This window comes from Podarcis cretensis (genome assembly GCF_951804945.1).
Source record: "Podarcis cretensis genome assembly, chromosome: 2".
In the NCBI taxonomy this organism is placed as follows: domain Eukaryota; kingdom Metazoa; phylum Chordata; class Lepidosauria; order Squamata; family Lacertidae; genus Podarcis; species Podarcis cretensis.
In genome coordinates, this window is record NC_137171.1 from 32,395,981 (window position 1) to 32,420,523 (window position 24,543).

Below are 24,543 nucleotides of genomic sequence, written 5' to 3' on the forward strand. Positions count from 1 at the left end.
CGCCTCCTCCTCCTCCTACACCGCGTAGGTCCCTCGCCGCCGCTTTGGTTTTTGCAGTCTGAGCAGATGGTGGTTCCCTCCTCGCCCCAGGATCCCGAGTTGGAGGGGGAAAGCATGCCAGCAGCATTTCTGTGTTTTCTCCCCAAGCAGTGGAGGAAACAGTCTGAACAATATACAGCACAAAGCAGCCCGGAGATTGCTTATCCTCAGAACTCGTTGAAATGAATGGACCCGAGTTATATAGGGTACCCCTAATCGTGTCCGCTACTTAGAAGTAAGTCCTATAGAATTCAGTGGGACTTGCTCCCAGGGAAGTGGGGATGGGGTTGCAGGCTCAGTCACGTTCGTAGGTGACAACAGCACTACTCCAGGGATTTTAATCTGCATGGGGCCAGGGGGCTGATGGGAGCGGATAGGGATTTTGACAGGTGAGTGCTCCTGCCCACCTGTCAGATTTGGCTCACACATTTTGAGGCAGATCTTGATAAAGATCTGGCCGGTGAATCCTACCTGCTCTAGCTAGGGAGAGTCCATCAGTAGAGTACAAGCCTGCCTGACTGATGCAGAGGGGAAGCTGATAAAATCTGATAAAACATACTTTGAGGCAGACTGGCTGGGATTCCCATTTTTTTTAAACAACGGCAACTTTAATGTCCTCTGCCTTTTTGCCAAGAACATGTAAACTGTGCTATGATGTGCTCTGCTTTTTCCACCAAGCCTAAGGATGCACTCTGCTTCCCACAGTATCACAGGCTTCTCAGTGTAATAATTTCATGAGGTATTTTTGCTCCCATTAACATGTTGCAGCCTTTAACCACTTCCTCCAATCACTCCTCAAATTGACTTATTTACAAAGGAGATTCATTACTTCTCCTGCACCTACCAATAGTTAAAGGAACCCACCCCAAGTAGATCAGGCCCTCAGAAGTTATTTTTCACAATTTCCTTGCTGAAAATCTCTTCCCCTCCTGCAAAAGATGCTATTAACACCAGTTGAGGCAGGAACATGTAATAAGGATACCCATCCCCCACCACCAATACTAATAGCAGCTTCATGGATGTAATTTCTAGTGGGGAAACTGGGAAGGCGAAAGAGTTAGCACCCTTTCTTGCAGTGCTGTATCCTGGGTCCAGTTCAGGCAGCGGCGTAGCGTGGGTTGTCAGCACCCGGGGCAAGGCAAGTAATTTGCGCCGCCTAACCCGGGGCAAGGCAAATAATTTGCGCCCCTAACCTGCCGCCACTGCCAGCTTCTTCTTGCTGCTGCCTGGGCTGGGGTATTTACGGTAAGGTAGCCACAGCGGCGGGGGCGGGTCCGTGTCAGGTGATCTGAGGCGAGTTGCCGCTGGCACTGCCGCCCAAACGCCGCCGCTTGCCCGGAGGAGGAGGAGGGCAGAGAGGCGAGGAAAATGCAACATGGCTTAGCAGCTGCAGCAGCGGCGGCGGCGGCGGGGCTGTGAGGAAGGGCTGCCTGGTGCGCCCTCCGCGGCCCTGACGCGTGGGGACTACGGCGAGCGCTGAGAGCCGCTGCCTGCCGGACACTTCAGCCCGGACGCGCGCACAGCTCGTCGGTTCCGCGAGACATGGGGCTCTGCTACAGCCTGCGCCCGAGGCTCTTCAGCGACTCCGGAGGCGGCGAGCGCCCCCCCCCAGATGTTGCGCCCGGTGTGGCCGGCCCCCCTGCACCCCCCACGCTACGCCACTGAGTTCAGGTGGATCTTCAGCTACTTTTAAGTCTTGTGGAGAGAGAAAATAAACAATCATATGTATTTGATCATCAAACATGCTAAACTGGGGTTTGCACTGTGGAAAGGAACATAGTTTTGGGGAGGACTGCTCATGATTTCATGTGCTGAAGATCCCAGGTTGAAACCCAGCATTTCCATGTAAAAGGAGCAGCTGGCAGACCTCTGTCAGTACTTTGGAGAGCCACTACCAATCAGAGGAGACACTACTGGAATGACCTGGTGTAAGGCGATTTCTTATGCTCAGAGTTGAGAAATTATAATTCATGATCTGAGCTTTCAAACGTACAAGCCAATCATGCTGTAGAGCAGCCTGTCTGCTTTCTTAACTGTGATACATAGCATGAATTAAGTTTTTGTAGCTCATGTAATCAGGATAAGGAAACATGTACGCAGATGTAATGAAGCTCAACAGAATTAAGAAGCAATACTGTACAATGCCTTCCTTTCCAACAACAAACAGAGTAATAGAAATGAGTGACAGGAGGCACAGCTTAGTGAATGTCCCTCGTATTAATCGCCTTTTCTCATAATGCATTTCATAAGCATCTATACTAATCTTGCCTTAAAATGGCCTATGAGCAGAGTTAGAATTAGAGGGGATAAAAGAGTTTAATAACCATCTGTATAAAGCTTTATTTTCAAAGTGATACCGCAACCCTTGTGTAGCCACTAGAAGCAAAACTAACATTTAAAATTTGCCAATATTTGTTACAATTAAGTTTTATCCAGTGCCACTATTGAGGATGTGTTGTGGGAACACTGTCAACTTATGCAATCTGCTGATGTGGGCAAGGTGCTGGCAGTAATACATCTGACCACATGTCCCCTTGACCCCTGTCCCTCCTGGCTTACTAATTCTAGCAGAGGGCAGCTGACTTAACACTTAATTGTATGAGGGATGGCCCCTGCTGCCTTTAAAAGGGCAACTCCTAAAGTGTGGCAGCTCCTAAAGAAATTGACTCTGGACCCCTTAGGCTAGAGCAACTATCAACTAGTCACAAATAGCTGGTCAGGGGCTGAGTCTCCCTTGGTCGCCCTGATGGATGACCTTTGCAGAGAGCAGGACAGGGAGAGTGTGACCTTGCTTCTGCTTCTTGATCTCTTGTCCATTCACCACAGAATCCCTCTGGACTGGCTCTGGGGAATGGGAATTGGGACCACAGTATTCTAGTGGTTCCAATCCTACTTTTGGGACAGAGTCCAGAGACTAGCATTGGGAAGGTGCTTTTCGGCTCCCTGGGCAGCTATGTTATGGGCTGCCACACGATGTCATCTTATTTCCAATGCTATTTACTATCTGCATGAAGCCACTGGGAGCAGTCATTGGGAGTTTTAGGGCAGGGTCTATTTCTCCATAACATAACTCAGCTCTATTTCTCTATAACATCTGAATTAGGAGAGGCCATACAGGCTCTGGACTGTTGCTTGGATGCAGTGGTGAGATGGATGAGGGAAAACAAGCTCAACTTGGACCCTGGCAAGATGGAGGCACTGTGGGTGAGTAAGTCCCATGTCTGAGAAATTGGGTCAGTTGCCTGCCCTGGATGGATTGTACTCCCCCTGAAGGAAGAGGTTCACAGTTCTGGGGTGCTTCTGAATCCAATTCTGTCACTTGAGGTTCAGGTAGCCTCAGTGCCTTTTACCAGCTGCAATTGGTACAACAGCTACACCCATTCCTGGACCAGGAAAGCTTGATCACAGTAGTCCAGGTATTGGTTACTTCAAGGCTGGATTACTGTAATGTACTCTTGTGAGGCTTCCCTTGCACCTGATTTAGAAGTTGCAGTTAGTACAGAATGCTGCTGCAGGATTGCTGATAAGAGTGAGACTTTGCCAGTACGTAACACCTGTGTTCAGTGCCAGTTTGCTACCTGGCCAGGTTCACATTGTTAGTATATAAAGCCCTTAGCAACTGGGGACCAGTCTACCTGCAAGTTCACCTTATATGCCAATTCAACCACTTCAGTCTGTAGAACTGGCACTCAATATTTTAGTGTGGCAGCATCTACCCTTTGGAACTCCCTGCCTATTGATATCAGACAAGCACATTCACTGTGCACTTTTGGCACCTACCCAGATATCTAGAATGTTGATGTGTGTTTTAATCCGTTTTTAGTTTATTACTGGTTTTAATTTTTTGTATGTTTTAAGTAATTGTTTTTACTGATAATTTCATTGCTTTATTCTTTTTGTAAAGCATTTTGAGGGGTTTTTTTTTACAATCAGGTGGTGTATAAATTTTATGAAATCAATCAGTCAAATAGATTACATTCTATAAGTATTCAATATGCTGTGATTACACCATATTTAAATTACACTGTAGTGTAATGATTTGTATTGCTGCATTCATGACCTGGCATTTTAAGGTGAAACAGAAGAGCCACTCTGCTGATCCATTCAGGGAGTATGTTATTTATCACTTGTGTAATGTATTCAGTGGCAAATGGTTTGTATACAATAGCTTCTCATAATAGTAGTAGTAGTAGTAGTAGTAATAATAATAATAATAATAATAATAATAATAATAATTTATTATTTATACCCCGCCCATCTGGCTGGGTTTCCTCAGCCACTCTGGGCAGCTTCCAACAAAATATTAAAATACAATAGTCTGTTAAACATTAAAAGCTTCCCTAAACAGGGCTGCCCTAAACAGCCCTTCTCATCTTGCAAACTCATAAATATGAACAACCTAAATTAATGGTTGACTGCATTGAGTACAGTAAATATAATAAAATTAAGCATGTGCGTTTGATAGCTGCTGAAGGAGAGCAAAAGTGTGTTCTCTTCTTCAACAGCCCTCACCCCATTTACTTTTCTAATGAATAAAAGTATATTCCAGTTTAGTTAAAACCTTCAGTCAGCACAACAAATACAATTAACATTTATAAATCACACAGGGCATTTGGGGAAACAATTTTAGAGGATATTGGAGGTAGGAACTGTTTCCAGATAAACATAACAAAGGAATACACAAGTTTTTAATCATAGATCCATGGGTGCTCACAGCTTGTGTAGTCGACAATTTCTTCTGGTGTGAACCATAGGTTGATTTCAATCTCAGCATTTTCTACAGAGTCACTGCCATGAATTATATTTCTGAAAGGGCAATAAAGTTGAAAAGAATTTGATCATTATGGTAATCAAACAGAAAAACATAGAAATAATAGTTTTATTGGCTATTATGTTTTGACAAATGGACAATAACCCCTCCCCACATATTAATATACTCCATATACTGCAACAGAGAAATGTCTTTGCTGGATGTAACGTGAAACCCTTGTGTTTCAGTAATTGTTTGCTACTATAACAAGTTATTTCTTTTCCACTCCTTTGCACCCTCCTAAGACAAAGTGTTTATTTCCCACAGGGGCATATTAAACTGTGTGCAAAGTTTCCAAGTCTTAAATTTAAACCACAGTCCAAAGTTTTTCTAATGATACTTGTTAGACAAGGCTATGGCGCTTAAAGGGAAAAACAATATCGCACAATGTATTCTTTGTAAAAGAACTCTGAGGTGCTACAACAGCAGAGTTTGATGCTTTTAGCAGGCCAGCCTCTCTCCATAACCTGTGCCACCCCAAGGCCATCACATGCAGTAGCATAAGGAAATGTGGCAGGAGGAACTATGGAAAATACAGGCACTGAGACAATGAAAAAGGCAAAAGAAGCAGGGGCTTGTTAGGCTAGCTGTAATGTTGGGGAGCTACTATGAAAAGCACCAGCTGTTCAGGTCATAACTATTAATTTACACTCCAAATGTCTTTTTAAAAATACAGTCGTACCTTGGAAGTCGAATGGAATCCGTCTCCGGAAGTCTGTTTGATTTCCAAAACCCAAGTGCGGCTTCTGATTGGCTGCAGGAAGCTCCTGCAGCCAATCAGAAGCCATGGAAGCCCCATCGGATGTTCAGCTTCCAAAAATAGTTCACGAACCAGAACAGTCACTTCCAGGTTTGTAGTGTTTGGGAACCAAAACATTTGAGAACTAAGCTGTTTGAAAACCAAGGTATGACTGTAGTAGTAGTACCATAATTTTCTGTGTATAAGACGCCCCCGTGTATAAGACGCCCCCTATTTTGGGGGACTCAGAATTATTAAAATGGGGGGATTTGCACAGAGTTGTTGAGCATTTTGGGGGAAGATTACCCAGGGTTGTTTTCTCGGGGGAGGGGATTGCTTACTCACCCGCCTAAACGCTTCCTATCGCACGCAACACAGAAGCCAACAAACGTCTGACCACTCGCCCCCAAAGGCCTCCTATCACCCGCTCAGTCAATAAAAGCCCTTGATGCAGACACTTATCACATGCACTACCGCTGCTGACAATCGTGGCAGCAACCAATCCCCCGTCCCCCTCTGAACTATCCATGTATAAGAAGACCCCTATTTTTATACATTACTTCATTGAAAAAAATCCTTGTCTAATACAGTGGTACCTTGGGTTAAGTACTTAATTCGTTCCGGAGGTCCGTTCTTAACCTGAAACTGTTCTTAATCTGAAGCACCACTTTAGCTAATGGGGCCTCCTGCTGCCGCCGCACCGCCACTGCATGATTTCTGTTCTCATCCTGAAGCAAAGTTCTTAACCTGAATCACTATTTCTGGGTTAGTGGAGTCTGTAACTTGAAGCGTATGTAACCCAAGGTACCACTGTACACAGAAAAATACGGTAGTAATAATAATGATGATGATGATGATGATGCACAGATATAGTATTTGTATCCTAACTGCATGTAGACTAGTACTAGTTAGCAATTCCATTTTGTAAGATGACAATTCAGAATTTACCTGCCAACTTGCACACAGAAGTCACCACGAATTGTGCCAGGTTTAGAATCTGCAGGATTAGTTTCTCCCAGCATTACTCTTCCGGTCTTAACTACATTGAGGCCTTGCCATACCTTGAACAACCAAAGAACTGAGATTAAAACGATTGTTGCAGTAAAAGTCAATATATCACATGATTTTCACCAACTCCACCACCATCTGAATAAGACAGCAGTGTGCAAACATCCTCTCGGAATTTACCCCATCTGTGGACAGAGGAAAAAGCAGGGGACCATTTCACAAAATTCTTCCAAGGGGAGGGGGAGAAATTCTCCAACAATTGCTTAAGGGTGTGGCTTCCCACTAGCAGTGTAATTTAGCACAGTTTCAATATTTTAACCTACATCTTTTAAAAAATATCCCCCCCCCCCCCCCGGTTAGTAGCCTGGTCACCATTTTACAATCTCCATAATTCCCTAGATTATCCATAGTTCTGGGACATTGTGAAACAAACAAAAGGCTGTCATTATAAAATGCTTGAGGAAATTTGGGGAAATGGTATTAAGTGGCCTTCTTCTAGGGTGAGAAAAAGGAACAAACTCAGAAGATTTATCAGAAAATGTCTTATGAGAAATTTTGACTCAGCTGTAATTAACAGAATTTGGTTGTAACTAATTAAGCTTTGAAGCTTTTCATGGGCCTGTATAGACCGTGACCAGAACCAAGTACAGTATAGCATTATGCCCATTTAAGCCCCACAGATTTTTATGGCACTTAGATGGCCAGAATGCATGTGTTGCTCACAGGAACACATGAAGCTGGCTCTTACTTAGCAAGACCACTGGTCCATCTGTTCCATCCAGTACAGTTTACTCTGAGTATGAGCTATTCTATTTCATTTGGTAGCCTGGGGGGGGAGTCCCCTTCTGCTTTTGTGGCTGAGTGCTGTCACATTGTGTATGTCGGTGAGTCAGCCGGTCAAATTTCTTTGCTAAACACCAATAGCCATCACAAAAATGCAAATTTTCAGGTAGAGGGATACATTTTAACAGAGGCGATCCTCATTGTGTGATAATTTTATTATCTCATCTACAGTGGTTCCTTGGGTTAAGAACTTAATTCATTCTGGAGGTCTGTTCTTAAGCTGAAACTGTTCTTAACCTGAGGTACCACTTTAGCTAATGGAGCCTCCTGTTGCCGCCGTGTGATTTTTGTTCTCATCCTGAAGCAAAGCTCTTAACCCGAGGTAATATTTCTGGGTTAGCGGAGTCTGCAACCTGAAGCGTCTGTAACCAGAGGTACCACTGTATTGGACTGCTAGAGAAAACATGATACCTTATGTGTAACATATTATCCCTACTAACCAGTAAGTCACAAATTTTACAATGATACGCAGCAAACAACATCTTCCGTTTCTCTCTCTCTGGCCACAGATGCATTGAAGAACATTTACAGTGGTACCTCGGGTTACATACGCTTCAGGTTACAGACTCCGCTAACCCAGAAATATTACCTCGGGTTAAGAACTTTGCTTCAGGATGAGAACAGAAATCGCGCAGCGGCAGGGCGGCGGCAGCAGGAGGCCCCATTAGCCAAAGTGGTGCTTGAGGTTAAGAACAGTTTCAGGTTAAGAACAGACCTCCGGAACGAATTAAGTACTTAACCCGAGGTACCACTGTACAGTTGTACCTTGATTGACGGATGGAATCCATTTCGGAAGTCTGTTCAACTTCCAAAACATTCGCAAACAAAGTCACGGCCTCCGATTGGCTGATTGGCCCCGGAAACAATGCCGACAGCCAAAACGCACATTTGGGTTCCAAAGAACGTTTGCAAACCTGAACACTCACTTTTGGGTTTGTGGCATTGAGAAGCCAAAATGTCTAAGTTCGTCAACCAAGGCGTTCATCAACCAAGGTACGACTGCACAGGCATTCCATTGCATCTCTGAACATAATGTGGGCATAGTTTAGAATCTCAAAGCAGCAAATGTTTTCCCCATTGCACCAACGGAGGGCTAACAAGTCAGACACACAGTTTAGATTTTTCTCTAATTACCACTCAAACATAAATAATGTGCTCATGTAGTCCCTTAAATAATGTGTGTGTGTGAAAAGTAAACAAGCCATCATGTCATAAAAGCTCTGCTATCTTGTGAACCTTTCATTTTGTGTATTTTATCCAAAGGAAGTTTGTTCCTCCTCTTATCAGACAGTAAAGCACCCATTTTCTCTAAACTAGTACAGGCAAAATACTACATTATGGGCCAATGCAAGTATAGTGCTAAAGGGGGGGAAAAATGTTTGACATTGTTTTCAACCCCTATTGCTTGTAACACCTTTCAAACTCATTGCTTTATTCCAATATAATCTTAAAGTGCTCAGCAGATAGATAGTTTCACAATTAGCAAGAAGACATGTTGCTCAAAGCTGCCAGCAGTTTTTGTTGCTGATGGGTGCTTATCCACTTTTACAACAAAGGAGGGGGGGGGGATAAGGAATTGAACTGTACAGTGGCAGTGCCGTTTTGTAGAATCTGAACCAAACGATTGGGGTTAATTTGAATATGTAGCTGTAAGAGGCTTACACTGCAGATTCCAGAGTACATTTACAGATCTACTGCCTCCTATTTCCATTCAAAAACTGTTATTTCAAGCAGGCCACTAACTCCAGGTGTATGCTTTGACTTATACATAAGTACATAAACTGTGGCTGGGTCTGATTTCTATATCCTTGAGTCTCTCCACCTCTCCACCATGCCCACCCACAGTCATAATTTGGATGCCTGCATCCATTGTGAATTATCAAGTATGGACAGACTGTTAGAACTGAGAGATGGCAGAGCCTGGGATGGTCTGGGCACAAGATGCAGTTTTCATCTCTCAGGTAGCAAGATGCTGTGACAACGACAGTATCAGAGCCTGGACAAAGCACTGAAGGGAAGGCAGCTATTTTTGTAATTCTCGCAGGCCTTGCTCATCTAGAAGAAGATAGAGCGTTGGGAGGTTTTTTTTACACTCGTAATATTGCTGCACAGTTGCTACTTTTAACGAGCAATTGCTATGGGACGATGGGAGTTATCCCAAGGCAACAGTTCAGTTTTGTACATGTAACCTGTGTAGTTGCTATGATCACTGCTTATTTTTATTTCATTGCTATGTGACGATAAGATTCTAATAGTGGTTATCTAAATGGGGCCATAGTTTGCCAACCTTTCAAAGATCTGGGGTTACAATTAGATCAATTAATTGGCCTTTGGCTGATTAACATTCCATGCCCTTTTAAATGTGTTTGTGGGAGGGCGTTGTTGGTTGGTTTTTGTTTTCATTATGCGTTTTGTGTTCTCATTTTGTATTTTTGTGTCGTGAACTGCCCTGTGATCTCTGGCTGGAGGACAATAAACAAATTTAATTAATTATTATGACTAGTAGTATTAATATTGCTAACCCTGAAATTCTCCATTTGAAAATATATTAAAATGCCAGTCTTTCCTTAGAACTTTCTATTTAGGCAATCACATTGTGTTACATTTGTTAATCATATTTTGAATCTGGGCATTATTTAAGGTAGTCTCTTTTTATTTTATTTAAGGAATGGAAGCACTTCCACATAAAAATGTAGAAGTTAGGCTCTTAGTGATATTGTGGCCTTGTCCATTATTAGTATCAGAGGTTTATTATTATTATTATTATTATTATTATTATTATTATTATTATTCAGAGGTTTAGAACAATCATATTGTTTTATTTCCTTCCACAAGAATACATATAGCATATGTTCTGAAGATGCAACCAAACTGCATCTCTTTTCTCAGTGCTTGCTCATAGCTGTCAGCTTACAGATTTGAAAATAAGGGACCAGCAGCCTTGAAAATAAGGGACCAGCAGCCAAAATAAGGGACCTGCAGCCTCACCTGTTCCAGGCACTCCAGTCTTCCTGTCCTCCTGCAGTCTGGTCAAACTCATGCTGGTAGCTTCGAGAACACTGTCCAACCAGCTTTGTAACCAGAGGTTCAACTGAATAGAATCTGAATCACATGCACCACAAGGCCTATGCAGCCTCAACTTAAGATGGCTCTCCAGCCTGGCTTTGCACTGCAAAGTTTGCAGCAGCACGTACAACAAAATGGCATCCAGCATTCAAAAAACCCCTCAGCTTGCATTAACTAGCCACACACAAGGCATGCAAGCTCCACCCCCCAGTCGTTCTTAGACTTCTTATTGGGTGAGCAACACAGCCAAGCAACACAGTTGGAGCCTCCCTCCTCCCTGCCGGCAGGGAGGGAGGGAGAGGAGCTGCTTCCTTTGAAATTTAAGGGACATCATTTAAGGGACATTTAAGGGACATCCATCAATAAGGGACAACAGCGGGACATGGCACTGGAATAAGGGACTGTCCCTTCAAATAAGGGACACTTGACAGCTATGCTTGCTGCATAAAGTTCATTTGCTTTTTAAAGAAATCAAGGTTATTTGCTGAAGACTTACCATGGCTACAACAGGTCCAGAGTGCATATATTTAACTAGCCCAGCAAAGAATGGCCTATCCTTCAGGTCACTGTAGTGTTCACTGAGAAGATCTTCAGAGGCCTGCAGGAATAAAATGCTTAGCATAAGAACTTAAGAGCATCTTATGTCAAATAAAATTAACTACAAGAGTAGTATTAATCCTTAAATTGCACGCTTGCTTGTCAAATATTGGCCCTAGCACTTTATTACAATATTGGTTTAGCTGGCTAGTACAGATTTTAAACAATATTTATTTTGGTTCATTCAGGAAGATGATTTTCACTCAAGTTAATTGAACAACGTATTTGCACCTCCAAGAAAATCTGAAGCATTAACTTTAAAATATACCTCTAAGGACACACCTTTCCGACTAAGGACAGCTGCTTACTAAAATTAGAGTACTCAGCATGGCTTTACCTTCTGCTAGATATTGGAAAGGATCCAAAATATTAAGTTATTTTGTAAAATACTGGATCAGTGGTGTAGTGGAGCAGGAATGAAATGGGGGCTACAGCACAGTTCCAGAACATTTCTTTCAGAGCAAGAATCATAACAATAGCTGCCAAAATTCCAGGGTAATTGACAGACCCTCTGGCAAGTGAATGAGGCGATAATGAGGCTTTTGAATTTTACTACAGTTTGTGACATATTAATGTAGAGGAAGTCAGTGAATAAGGATTAATATAGAGGAAGTCTGAGAATCAAGCAGATTCTTCTTTCTTTTTTTCGGGGGGTACTTCTTCCTTGGAGGGGTGCCTACTTTGTGCTAGCAGTATCAATGGAAACATTTATTTGCAAAACTGTTTGCATTCCTAATTAAAGTTACAGTTCAATGAGTGTTACAAGTTGAACCTATTCTGTCAGAAGTAAGCAGCACTGAGTTCAATGGAGATTTCCCCCAGGTAACTATGCAAATGATTGTAGTCACTACAAATGTCTCATCGGGGGGGGGGGGGTCTGAACCCAGGTCTCTCCAACATGCTAACCACTACACCACCCTTGGCCAGGGCTCTAGGCATTGCACCATAATGCACTCTGTGTGCAATGAACTGGATATTATGCTATGTACTGCTGAGGGGTATGTATAGGTTGATCGACAGGTCATCAACCCAGCCACCTCTATTTGTGGATTCTCCTTGGGGTCGTAGCTATGGAGGCTGCAATGTGCTGCAGTTCAAAACTGACTACTTCAAATTTATTTCTGTTCAGAGTCTGCTTTGACACAACAGACCGATAAACAACGCATGGCAATTCTGCAACAGAATAACAATGCTTGGCAATACCTCGACAGAAACTTACATGCATGAATTTCATGGCTACCAGTTTGAATCCCTTCCTTTCAAATCGCTTGATAATTTCTCCCACCAAGCCCCGCTGTACTCCGTCAGGCTTGATGGCGATGAAAGTCCGCTCAGCAACTGAAGCCATTGTCCTACTGCAATAGGAAAGCAGCGATATGATCAAGATCTAAATCCTGCTATGGCAGAAGTCTGGAGGGTTTAAAAAGTCTCAGTCTGTTGCAGCATTATGCAGTATTAGACTGAGGACAACCCATCAGTTAAGTGGATTAGGCGCAGTGTGCACACACTATTCATCTTACATCAGAGGATAACCAGCACAGCAGTCGTCCCACAAATGTGCCAAATAGCTGCATATACAGTCAGTTTAGCACTGAAGAATATAGAAACATTACAGTCAGTTAGAAAGGAGTTATATTACAGGTGTACTCCAATTTACACAGAAACTGAGATATGGATATAGCCTGGTTCATAACGTTTATCTGGTTTTACAGGCATTTCCATATGTTCTCATAACAAAATTACAACACTGAGCAGATAAATGTGAAAGTTATCCCCCCACAAGGCCCAAGATACTAATTACAATTGTTCAACTTGAAACATGGCAATTTCACTTTCCAAGTAATACAGAGGGGCCATACTGCATATAAGACCTAATGCCTGAATGAGGATTATGTATTTCACTGTTCATACCAGCTGAAACTAACAGAAACCTTCTTTTCAGTTTGGTGTTTTTAGGATCAGAGTAGTTACAGATCAAGTTTTTGTACATTTTACTGATTGATTGATAATAGTTATTTTACTGTAAACAGTATGCAACCTTGTAAGCATTTATAGGCTACATGTTTCTGATATACTTATTAAATTATATTTATTATGTTAAACTTCAAAGAGCTTTTCAGAAAAGTGCACATTTTCATAGGATAGAGAGAGATACACCTCAGAGGTCATCTAGTTCAACCCCCGTACGCAGGAAATGCTCTACTATAGCTTCCCTTACAGATGGCCATTCCAGTCCCTATATATATCAAGGATACAGAACCTTTGGCCCTTCATTGGTCGGTGGACTCCACATCCCATCAGCCCCTGTGACCACTAACTATGTTGGCTGAGTCTGTTGAGAGGTTCCCTATCCCTGCTACAGCTTCAATAGCAAGAGTTTCTTATAGTTATATTATTGTACTGCATTGCATTATTTACTCATTTCACAAAAAATAGATACAGTGGTACCTCGGGTTACATACGCTTCAGGTTACAGACTCTGCTAACCCAGAAATAGTGCTTCAGGGTAAGAACTTTGCTTCAGGATAAGAACAGAAATCGGGCTTCGGCAGTGCGGCTGCAGCAGGAAGGCCCCATTAGCTAAAGTGGTGCTTCAGGTTAAGAACAGTTTCAGGTTAAGAACAGACCTCTGGAACAAATTAAGTACTTAACCCGAGGTACCACTGTACTGCTTGACTGTAAAAAAAAAAATCATCTCTTGAAGTAGTTTCCAAAAAGAATGAGACAATTAAATTTTCAGTAAAAACAGTTGGAAACATTTAAAGCATTAAAAAAATTAAAATCAAGAGTAAGCTAAAAACAAGATTTAAACACTTGTCAACATTCTACATATCTGGATAGGCTTGCTTAAACATATGGTTTTAGCATGTGCCAAAAAGAGCACAGTTAAGGCACCTACCTGTGGTCAATGGGCAGAGTTCTGAAGTGTGTCACCTGTAACAGTGCTAGTTCTGCAGACTGAAGTGATTGACCAGGCCTATATGGGGCATGGTGATCTCGAAGGTGAACTTCGCTTCCCTAGAGACTTCTCAAATGCCCATGTGCTTGCTAGACACCCCTCCCTCCCTGCCTCAAATGCCTACACACTGCCCTCTAAGTACACTAATTCCATAAATCTTCTCCTGCCTTCATCTCACGCTGTCATCCACATCCCTTTTCTGACAGCTTCTGCGGCACTGCTGCTTCTGCCACACCTTATGACCTCTGAGACATCTCTGTCTCTTCCCCCAGCATCCCGGGTCTCCTTGAGCCATCTCTCCCACCCAGTTGTGCGCCCGTACCTGTCTGCCTGCCGTTGTGAATCCGCTCGTGCTGGTGGCTGTGGTAACACTGTCGCTACTACAGCCCCCAGCCTGGCTACAGCCCAGCCTCACAGTGGGACTCCGTTAGGTACATTCCCTTCTCACCATACCCATTAGCTGCCTTAGGTCTTCAGCTTATTGGCAAAGCAGGGACAACTTCCTGGCGCTTTGGGCGCCATCTGCCGCCGGCTTCAAAAACTGCTTCACAAGTTTCTCAGACTGGATTGCTTGAGACAGACAATTGAGTGAGCCTTGGGGGTGAAGTTAGCAGCACTGCAACAAACTCCCCAGGGCGCAAGGCTGGAAATAATAATAATAATAATAATAATAATAATAATAATAATAATAATAATTATTTATACCCCGCCCATCTGGCTGGGTTTCCCCAGCCACTCTGGGTGGCTTCTAGCAAAACACTAAAATACAATAACCTATTAAGCATTAAAAACTTCCCTAAACAGGGCTGCCTTTAGATGTCTTCTAAAAGTTTGGTAGTTATTTTTCTCTTTGACATCTGGTGGGAGGGCGTTCCACAGGGCGGGTGCCACTACCAAGAAGGCCCTCTGCCTGGTTCCCTGTAACTTGGCTTCTTGCAGCGAGGGAACCGCCAGAAGGCCCTTGGCGCTGGACCTCAGCGTCCAGGCAGAACAATGGGGGTGGAGACGCTCCTTCAGATAAACCAAGGCCATTTAGGGTTTTAAAGGTCAGCACCAACACTTTGAATTGTGCTTGGAAACGTGTTCTCGGAAAAGTGTGTATGGAGGCCAGCAGGGCTGCCCAGATGACAAGGCCACCCCTGCTGGCCTCACTGATATGGTCCAAAGTAAAGCACAGCAATATGCTTGGCACTAGTTGGCTGTAGGATTTGCAGCAGGAGCTGTACAAGGCACCATCCAACCATCTTGGGGACTCCACTCCAGATTTGTGTAGGCTTTACTCCTTAGCATTTTCTTCTCCCAAAGATATCCTGCAAGGCAGCAGAGGTCTAGCATCAGAGTTTTCCTTTTCCTGGATGGGCTACCTTCCCAGATTGACCAGCCCCATCTGCCCCTCTACAGCACATAGAAGGAATAACAATAACAATAACAATAATGATATGTTAAAGGCATTCTCACCCACCTGGAGATTTAAGCCTTCCCACTGTTACCCAGGAGGGGGGAGCAGCCAGGTAAACCTCAGGACTTCAGGTTGGCCCCAAGGGTTTGTCAATCCTACTAGAGAGTGGGAGTATTTTCATCCTGATTTTCTCCCCACGCACAAAATTTGTGAAGAGACTAGACAACATCAGCTATTTATTGATCATGCAATCTGATGCATTTGCAGGGAGGTTATATACCATTAATAGATTAATTAATTAAGTTGTTATTTACTTTATTTTTCCAGTGCAACCCAAAGCAATTTACAATAAAACATTATGTCAAGCAACTGTTATTTCATACTTTCAGTGCATTCCCCCATCACTTTCCTTATTGCAAAGAGAGAGAAAAGTTTTGGAGGGAAGTAGGTTTGTTGAGCAAAGGCACCATATTAACTTTAATTTGCTGGCATGTTCTTGAATCCCACCCAAAACTAGCAGCCTGGAAGCACCCTGAATCACTAGGATCCTATTCCCTCTTTAGCATCCTCACAAGCTGTTTGTTATCACCTTTCCACATTGCATGGTATTGATATAATTTTAGTATCTTCACCTTATTTATCCTTTCGCTGCTTGCTTCTTTATTTGTACTGTACTTCAGCCTTTTGCCATTTGTCTTTTAATCCAATAATTGGATTGATCCTTGGTCTTTTTTTCTACTTCCTGTTGGTGCCCTTGATCCTTTTATCCTACCCTTTAACACCCAAGCTGTGATTCCAGACACACGAGTACCAGCATTTTCAGTGTGGCTGTTCCTACTAATAAAAGTAATGTCAGCACCATCTTTCTCTCTCTCTGTGTGTATATCCAGTGTATATATTTCCTTCCTATCATTTTAACAGAGAGAAAAACCTAAAATGGCAGATTTTCCTAAATGCAGACTTCCCATTTCTAATAATCTGTCAGTATTTTTCACCCAGATCTGTAAAAAGAATCCTTATTGGTTTTGCTTACTATAGTTGTACCTTGCATTTTTCCCAGTTGCTCTGGAGGTGGGGATTAACCATTTCCGCCTACACACTGTGGTCCTGATGAAATCCATGCCCCACTGAAGCTGCCATTGGCACCAAGTAATAAAGCACCCTTTTAGAAATAAATCCTATTTATGCGGAGAGCGCAACCAAATCCTGATAACTTATGGTATTCACAGATTTCCAGTGGTACAGTAGAGGTCCTTAGCTGTCCCTCAACTCAGATGGTTTGAAGGAATAATAATAATAATAATAATAATAATAATAATAATAATAATAAATAATTTTATTATTTATACTTCACCCATCTGGCTGGGTTTCCCCAGCCACCCTGGGCAGTTTACAGCATATCTAAAAACATAATAAATAATAATTTGGAGGAGCCTCATCTTTTCTAGTCAGATCAAAATTCAGTCTTCCATTGCAGACTGTGCAGTTTGACTCTCTTCAGACCCAAGAGGGCCATATCAAGTGCTTCATCTTCTTCCTCTCCTGTACCCTCCAGCTCCCCACTCCCCAAAATCAGGCTTGGGGATCCTCTGGAGCAGATTCTGTAAGATACTGTGGGGTGGGGTGAGGGAGAGGAGAGGAAGTGGAAGTGGAAGCAGTGGATACAACCCTTTATAATTATTTCCAAGTTACAGAGGTGTGAGTCAGAAGCTGAGTACACATGATACCTGTAAAGCACATTTGGAACACAATATTTCCCTCAAAGAATTATGGGCACTGTAGTTTACCCTTCACAGAATTACAATTCCCAGCAACCCACAACATACAGTGCCCAGAATTATTTGAAGGAAAGAATGTCCTTTAAATGTATAGTGTGTACACAGCCCATGTGGTAGCCGGCTTGTGAGAGAACAGACCCTTCATGTCACTTTTTGAGAGAGATGTGTTTTCACTCATTTCATTTCAACCATAATGAAATCATTGTTTATTTTTTCTGCTCTTTCCTTTCCTGCAGTGAAAGGCTATTAGCTCCTATCTGAAAGCCACCTGCTGCTTATTCTGGCAGCATGACCTATTATTGGATTAGAGCATGACCTGCCCCTGATCTAGGGTCATCCAGATTTGCTTTCATGCTACCTTTCTAGGCACAGGTCCCTGTCTGAGCATTTTTTAATTATTATTTTTTGGCCCCTGTGCTTTCCCCATGAAAACTTGCTCTTTACGGCTGAATTGGAGCAGACATGCTATGTGCAATGTTATTAGCATTATCTATGTGGAAGCACCCCAACACATTTTGAACCCTTTGCTGGCCATAGGTGTTGGCTCCCTGGGTGCCTGAGTACCCACAAAACTCCCCATGAAGGGACTGGGCACCCGCAAATTTCGGCGCCAGAGCCATGCATGGCCCCAGGCACTCACAGCCGCAGGGCCAAGCTGCTGGCAGAGGAGCCTGTGATTTCTACACAGAAGCCTATTGAGTTTTGGGTGATCACAGGCATTGGAGAGGGAGGCACTGTTCTATGCTAGTGGGAGGGATTGTGCTTATGCTCTGTATGTGGGAAGGAGTGACATCCATGCTGTCACTGGGCATGGATTGGTACTTTCTCTGCATGGGTAACTGGAGGTGACATAGAATCATAGAGCTGAAAGGGACCCCAACACTCATCTAGTCTAGCCTCCAGCAATGCAGCAATCTCAACTAAAGCATCCATGACAGATGGCTATCCAACCTCTGCTTTAAAACCTCCAAGGAAGAGTCCGCAAACTACCGAGGGAGTTCGTTCCACTGTCAAACAGCTCTTACTGACATAATGCCAAGGACCCTGTGGGAGTGGCTGATAGCTACCTTCTAATAGTATTATCTTAGTCTCTGGTTTGCTGCTGGGAGTGCATATGATTAGGACAATATTGTGCACTGGCCTTCTCCTGGAACAGTGGGATTGTAGGATCAACATACCCAAGCATGATGTCCTGAAATACTCCTTGTGAGTGACTGCCAGGAAAGCACCTTGATCCATGATTATGATCTTAAAGATTAAATCTTGCACTGAGACTCTGCGCATGCAACATACCAGATGATTTGAACCTCATGGTATGCATCCTTAGATAATGTCATACTCTTAGCTAATTCTGGAATGATGGTGCATTTTCTGGAATGAGCTCTCCCAATCTGATTCCTTCACTGTTGCCAGTGTATGAATAATCTAAAAGTCGCAAGTCAAATGGTAAATATTCAACTTCCTAGCCATCAGCTTGAAAATACATTCTACCTGTGATGCTTAACCATTTCCAAACACAAATTTATTAATTTTTAATGACAGCTTTTATTCTTGCCTTACAGTCACCTATGTCAAAATGCCCATGCAAAAACAGTGGGTTGAAAGTCTTTATGTATAGGTGTCTCCGGACAGCGCTGGCCCCTGGCCTCTTAAGTGAGATGGGCGCACAACCCCAGAGTCTGTCAAGACTGGCCCGTACGGGCAGGGGTACCTTTACCTTTACCTTTACAGCATGCATTACTGAGAGTGAATAAGAAAAATAAAAGTGATTAATCCAAAGGCCACATTATAGCTCCAGCCAAAACATATTATGCCAAGGCACTTCTTCCAAGTGTTATTTAATATACCCCCATAAAGGTAAAGGTAAAGGTACCCCTGCCCGTACGGGCCAGTCTTGACAGACTCTGGGGTTGTGCGCCCATCTCACTTAAGAGGCCAGGGGCCAGCGCTGTCCAGAGACACTTCCGGGTCACGTGGCCAGCGTGACATCGCTGCTCTGGCCAGAGCCAGAGCCAGAGCCAGAGCCGCACACGGAAACGCCGTTTACCTTCCCGCTGGTAAGCGGTCCCTATTTATCTACTTGCACCCGGAGGTGCTTTCGAACTGCTAGGTTGGCAGGCGCTGGGACCGAGCAGCGGGAGCGCACCCCGCCGCAGGGATTCGAACCACCGACCTTTCGATCGGCAAGCCCTAGGCGCTGAGGCTTTAACCCACAGCGCCACCTGCGCCCATACCTATTGATTTTTATTTGGAGTCCTGTAGATTCTTCTACATAGTCAGCCTTTGGGTGTGATGTAGTGGTTAGAGTGTGGGACTAGGACGTTGGAGACAAGGATTCAAATCCCGACTCAGCCTTGAAGCACACTGGGCCAGTCACTGCCTCTCAGTCTAACCTATCTCAAAGACTTGTTGTGCAGATTAAATGAGGAATGGGGAGCACCACACCACTTTGAACTGTTTGGATAAAAAGGTGATATTACATGCAATCAATCAATCAATCAATCAATAATACTTCCATCCTATACCCATTTACCTAGGACTAAGCTCACCAAACAAAGTGTTATTTCTGAGTTAACATACATAGGATGGTGCTGTAAATAAATTGCAAGTCTTTGCTGCTCTCTAGTGGAAAGTGAGAGCTGGACCATCAAGAAGGCTGATCGCTGAAGAATTGGTGCTTTTGAATTATGGTGTTGGAGGAAACTCTTGAGAGTCCCATGGACTGCAAGAAGATCAAACCTCTCCATTCTTAAGGAAATCAGCCCTGAATGCTCACTGGAAGGACAGATCCTGAAGCTGAGGCTCCAATACTTTGGTCAACTCATGAGAAGAGAAGACTCCCTGGAAAAGACCCTGATGTTGGGAAAGATGGAGGGCACAAGGAGAAGGGGACGACAGAGATGGTTGGATAGTGTTCTCGAAGCTACCAGCATGAGTTTGACCAAACTGCGGGAGGCAGTGGAAGACAGAAGTGCCTGGCGTGCTCTGGTCCATGGGGTCATGAAGAGTCGGACACGACTAAACGACTAAACAACAACAAAGTGGAAAATGCAATAATGGCTGTAATGCTGTAAAGCACAACCTCCCTCTGCCATGATAGTTGTTTCCCTTTTGACATTGAAGTAAAGGCAAGAATCAAAGGTAATTCACGCATACCCCCAGATTATTGTGTGAGCACATTGATGCTTTCTCAATCCCCTTTTCCAAGTGCTGCTTCTGCAGAAATATGTGCAAGGTTATTCTCCATTCCTCACTTCCCTCACTGTTGATTTTTTAAGCCTTGTCAAGCAGCAGTACTGTGAGCAGAAAACTCTGCTGAACATGCATGCACTTGAGGCCATTGATACCACTGCAACTCATATTTAGCTTTTGAAACCAGCAGCTTCATTGCTTGGGACTAAGAAGTACCCCTTGTCTAACTGTACCCCTGATACCAGGCAGGCAGCTGCGCTGTATCCGTTTCTGTGCCTGCTTAAAACATTTTTGTTTAGGCAAGACTATCCAGAGATGTAGAAGTAGCTTTTGAAGCTACTGTGGATTTTAATAATATTTTAATGCTTTAAAACAGGCTTCCTCAAACTCGGCCCTCCAGATGTTTTTGGGCTACAACTCCCATGGTCCCTAGCTAGCAGGACCTGTGGTCAGGGATGCTGGGAATTGTAGTCTCAAAAACATCTAGAGGGCTGAGGTTGAGGAAGCCTGTTTTAAAATATCTTTTTAACTTTTTGTTTTTGTTTTTATTCTATATTTTTGTAAACCACTTAGATGCCTCCTTACAATCAAGTTGTGTATAAATTTTGTTAAATAAGTAATTCCCCTTAATGCTGAATCACAAATGAAAATCCAGAAAAAATATACAACCTGTTTGGAAATCTGTGTTCATGTTACCTGGGAATTCAAAGGGACTTCCTTCTGAGTGGGCATGTTTTAGGGTATCAGCCTTATTTAACTTTAAAAGTTCTCCACCTATGAAAGATTCCATTCTCCACCTCCTGACCTAGAGCTTCCGGTTTTCTACCCTTGATTCATGATGCAAGTGATACTAGGGTCCTTTGCTGATGATTGAAAAAGCCACACTTTTTAATTAGATAGAATATAAGCCACGGGCAACATTTATGTATTCTGAGCTTTTTAAAGTGCTTCATTATTAAATAATAAAACTATGCTAAAATTGGCATGAACTTATTGCCAATGAAGCAAAAAAACCCACTCCTGGGTAAAAAAAGTTGACAACACAATCCTATACAGTACATATTTACTCAAAATAAATCCCTACTGAACTCAGTAGGAGTTTGTTCCAGGTGAGTGTGCAGGCTGGGGTTGTTGCAGGCAAAGGGTGATATCCAGGTATGTTTGTCTACTAGAACTTCCCTTTCCTCTCCTCCCCACTGCAGCACCACACATGCCCTGCAAATCTGCTTTGGAGGATTGGGGGACAGTCTAGAGAAAATAATTTGGGGCTGCAGGGAGAGTTAGAGAGGAAGGGCAGGTCTGTGAAGGCAATATTGGATATCACCCAAAGTCACTTGGCCTCTTTGATTCTTAATGTCATGTCTTCTTGGGGGACTGCAATGCTTGCTTTATACTTACATTGAAAGAGCTTGGGGCAGCTTTATTAAGTGATGCATTACTTTAAATAAGTTAAAGCCTAAGCATAAATGGGCCTGTAGTAACATCAAATTGGGTTCCCTGTACTTTTTTTTTACTGCCTACCCCACCCATATCCCATATCCTTCTGGTCAGTTTGCGGCATTTCAAGAAAGCCAGGTAGTTGCCATTGTCTCTTATTAGGTTCTCTCTCACTCTCTACAGATATTTCCCTTCAAAATGTAACTATTCGGTGACAGTGGCGTAGCGTGGGTTGTCAGCACCCGGGGCAAGGCAAGTAATTTGCGCCCCCTAACCCGTGGATTTGCCCTAACGCCAGATGTTGCGCCCGGTGCGGCCGGCCCCCCCTGCACCCCCCACGCTACGCCACTGTTCGGTGATGAAAAACATACTGTATTGAATGAAAAGCAAAAATATGAATATCCAGTGCTCTGGCAGGACCAGTAGAGGGAGCTCAAATCACCAACACATGTGAACTGTTAATGTAATAAATGTTGTTGCTTTCATAAACATTAATATAGACCGGGGTCAGCAAACTTTTCCAGCAGGGGGCTGGTCCACTGTCCCTCAGACCTTGTGGGGGGGCCGGACTATATTTTGAAAAAAATAATAATGAACGAATTCCTGTGCCCCACAAATAACCCAGAGATGCATTTTAAATAAAAGGACACATTCTACTCATGTAAAAACATGCTGATTCCTGGACCATCCATGGGCCGGATTTAGATGGTGATTGGGTGATCTGGTGATCTGGCCCCCGGGCCTTAGTTTGCCTACCCATGATATAGACAAAGTCAGTCCTAGCTGTCAGAAAGTCTATTGGTTACTTTAAAGTTTAAAATACTTAAGCAAACTTAAGATAGTCAGAGAATGAGATTTCAACATTCAAGAAAACAAACAAAAATAAATAAATTATTTGAGCTCGCCAGTTGCCCAAAAGAATTCTCTGCAGCATCAGTACCATAATTTGTTTTGGCTATAATGCCTTTGGCACTTCTGAGTTTTGTTTTCACAGGAAGTTTCCAGCAGAGGCAATAAGGAAGCAGAATCCAACTACAGTGCGAAATTGCCACATACATAATCTCTGCTTCACGCCCATGCGACAGACTTGACCTAGTGGCTGGAATGCATTCAGAACATCACAAGACTTAAGTTTGGACACACCCGTCATTTTCCTTCCTCTGTTGCTACCACTCAGCTGCTTCTGAATAATAATAATAATAAAAAGACAGATATGTCTTCTTCTTGTTGTTCTTCTTTTCCCCAGAAGTCCAAAAGGCTTTTTTCTCCACTCCATTTAACACATGTCATTTTCTTCACAGACAACAGTTGTAAATGTTTTTAACAAGTTACAGGCTATGCTCATTCCTGTTCTTGGCTGTTTATACTTTATAAAATCCTGTAAACTGTATTTTAGTACCTTTCTCTTTTGCCCTCTGACATTTTAGAGCATAATAGATTTTCACTGTTTCTTACATCATCCCTCTTTCTCTTGAATCTGTTGTTTTAACCCCAACCAAAAGGAGCCAAAGGAACCCCAACCAAATTTTCCTCACATTCATTCCTCATTATTTTTGTTTTTCTCCCTTCTTCATCCCCAGTGTCAAAACATATATTGCAAGCACCTTGGGGCTGAGACCTTTATTTTCAAAACATCATTCTATAGTGTGGTATACACATGATGATGTATAAATAGCGTGGGCTAAACACACATTGTGAGGGTTACTGCAATCCTAGCCACATTTACCTTGGAATAATTAAACTCAGTGATACCATTTACAAAGACATGAGACTGGTCTCCTGGCTGTGCGCGCAGACCGAGTCCAGGTTCTCCAGCATGGCCACCACCAGCGGCATCAGCTCGGCCACCACCTCCTCGTCGTAGCGCCCGATGAGCCGCTCGAACTCGCGGTAGATGGAGCCCGCCAGACTCTACCTGATTACATTTAGGCAGACAACAAAAAACATTTTTTATTCTGCTGGACTTTTAATGGTTTTTAATTTACTCGTTCCATTTAGCTCAGTTGGTTAAGAGTGTGGTGCTGATTACGCCAAGGTCGTGGGTTCAATCCCCTTACAGACCACCTCCACTGAAAATGGGTTGGACTGGATGATCCTCGGGGTCCCTTCCAATTCTACAGTTCTTTGTATTTTCCTTTTGGCAGCACCCTTTAATTCCCATCGGAGCAACCGGAGAAAGCAGAAGCTGAAATGTTTTCAGACTTGAATATCTCTTATTTTCTTAGTTGCCTGCAATAAATATATTAACATACATGACAACATAACACATACACAATTTGAAAAATTCTTATTTTGTTTTCTTCTTGGGATCCCCTTGCAAGGGGTCAAAAGCCAGTATAAATAGGTTTTCATTATATACAAAGAAGCATGCTTAGGATTGCATCTGAGGAAGTTGGGCTGTCGTGTCATCATCCTAGACCAGTCCTCACGGTGCCACAACGCTCTTGTCACTCTTTATGTGGATGCAAACCTCCCTGTGGCGCTTGCGCCTGAAGAAAAAAGACCCACCGGCTGGACCTGAGGATGTCAGAGGAGGCCTAGCCTCCCACGTTGCCCTATTTTCCCTCTCACTGACAGCGCCACGGCCACGCCCGTGTCCTGGGGCCCCGCCCAGTCCCACGCTCACCACACGTCAGTCAGCCTTAGCCCCGCCCTTCGCCCCAATTCTTCGAATAC

At 43.3% G+C, this 24,543-nt stretch overlaps 1 protein-coding gene and 1 long non-coding RNA gene across 6 annotated transcripts; one reads left to right on the forward strand and one right to left on the reverse strand.

Annotated features, from left to right (window-relative positions):
• The first annotated feature begins 127 nt into the window (after nt 1-127).
• On the forward strand, nt 128-23,776 carry LOC307211167. The gene is made up of 3 exons (XR_013836331.1): nt 128-274; nt 3,143-3,243; nt 22,862-23,776. It is a non-coding gene; the product is annotated as an uncharacterized lncRNA (long non-coding RNA).
• NME1 (NME/NM23 nucleoside diphosphate kinase 1) lies at nt 4,028-22,076 on the reverse strand. Of its 5 annotated transcripts, none has more exons than XM_079967502.1 (5): nt 21,127-22,076; nt 12,322-12,457; nt 11,002-11,103; nt 6,537-6,649; nt 4,028-4,845 (listed from the first exon to the last, which is right to left on the reverse strand). In XM_079967502.1, exons 2-5 carry the CDS (start codon nt 12,448-12,450, stop codon nt 4,728-4,730), a joined length of 462 nt encoding a protein of 153 aa, XP_079823628.1. In that variant the 5' UTR covers nt 12,451-12,457; nt 21,127-22,076; the 3' UTR covers nt 4,028-4,727. The 5 variants fall into 5 exon arrangements, with proteins under 5 accessions (XP_079823628.1, XP_079823625.1, XP_079823627.1 ...); XM_079967499.1 differs by lacking the exon at nt 21,127-22,076 and adding an exon at nt 16,494-16,721; XM_079967501.1 differs by lacking the exon at nt 21,127-22,076 and adding an exon at nt 15,524-16,721.
• Nucleotides 23,777-24,543: the final 767 nt, after the last annotated feature.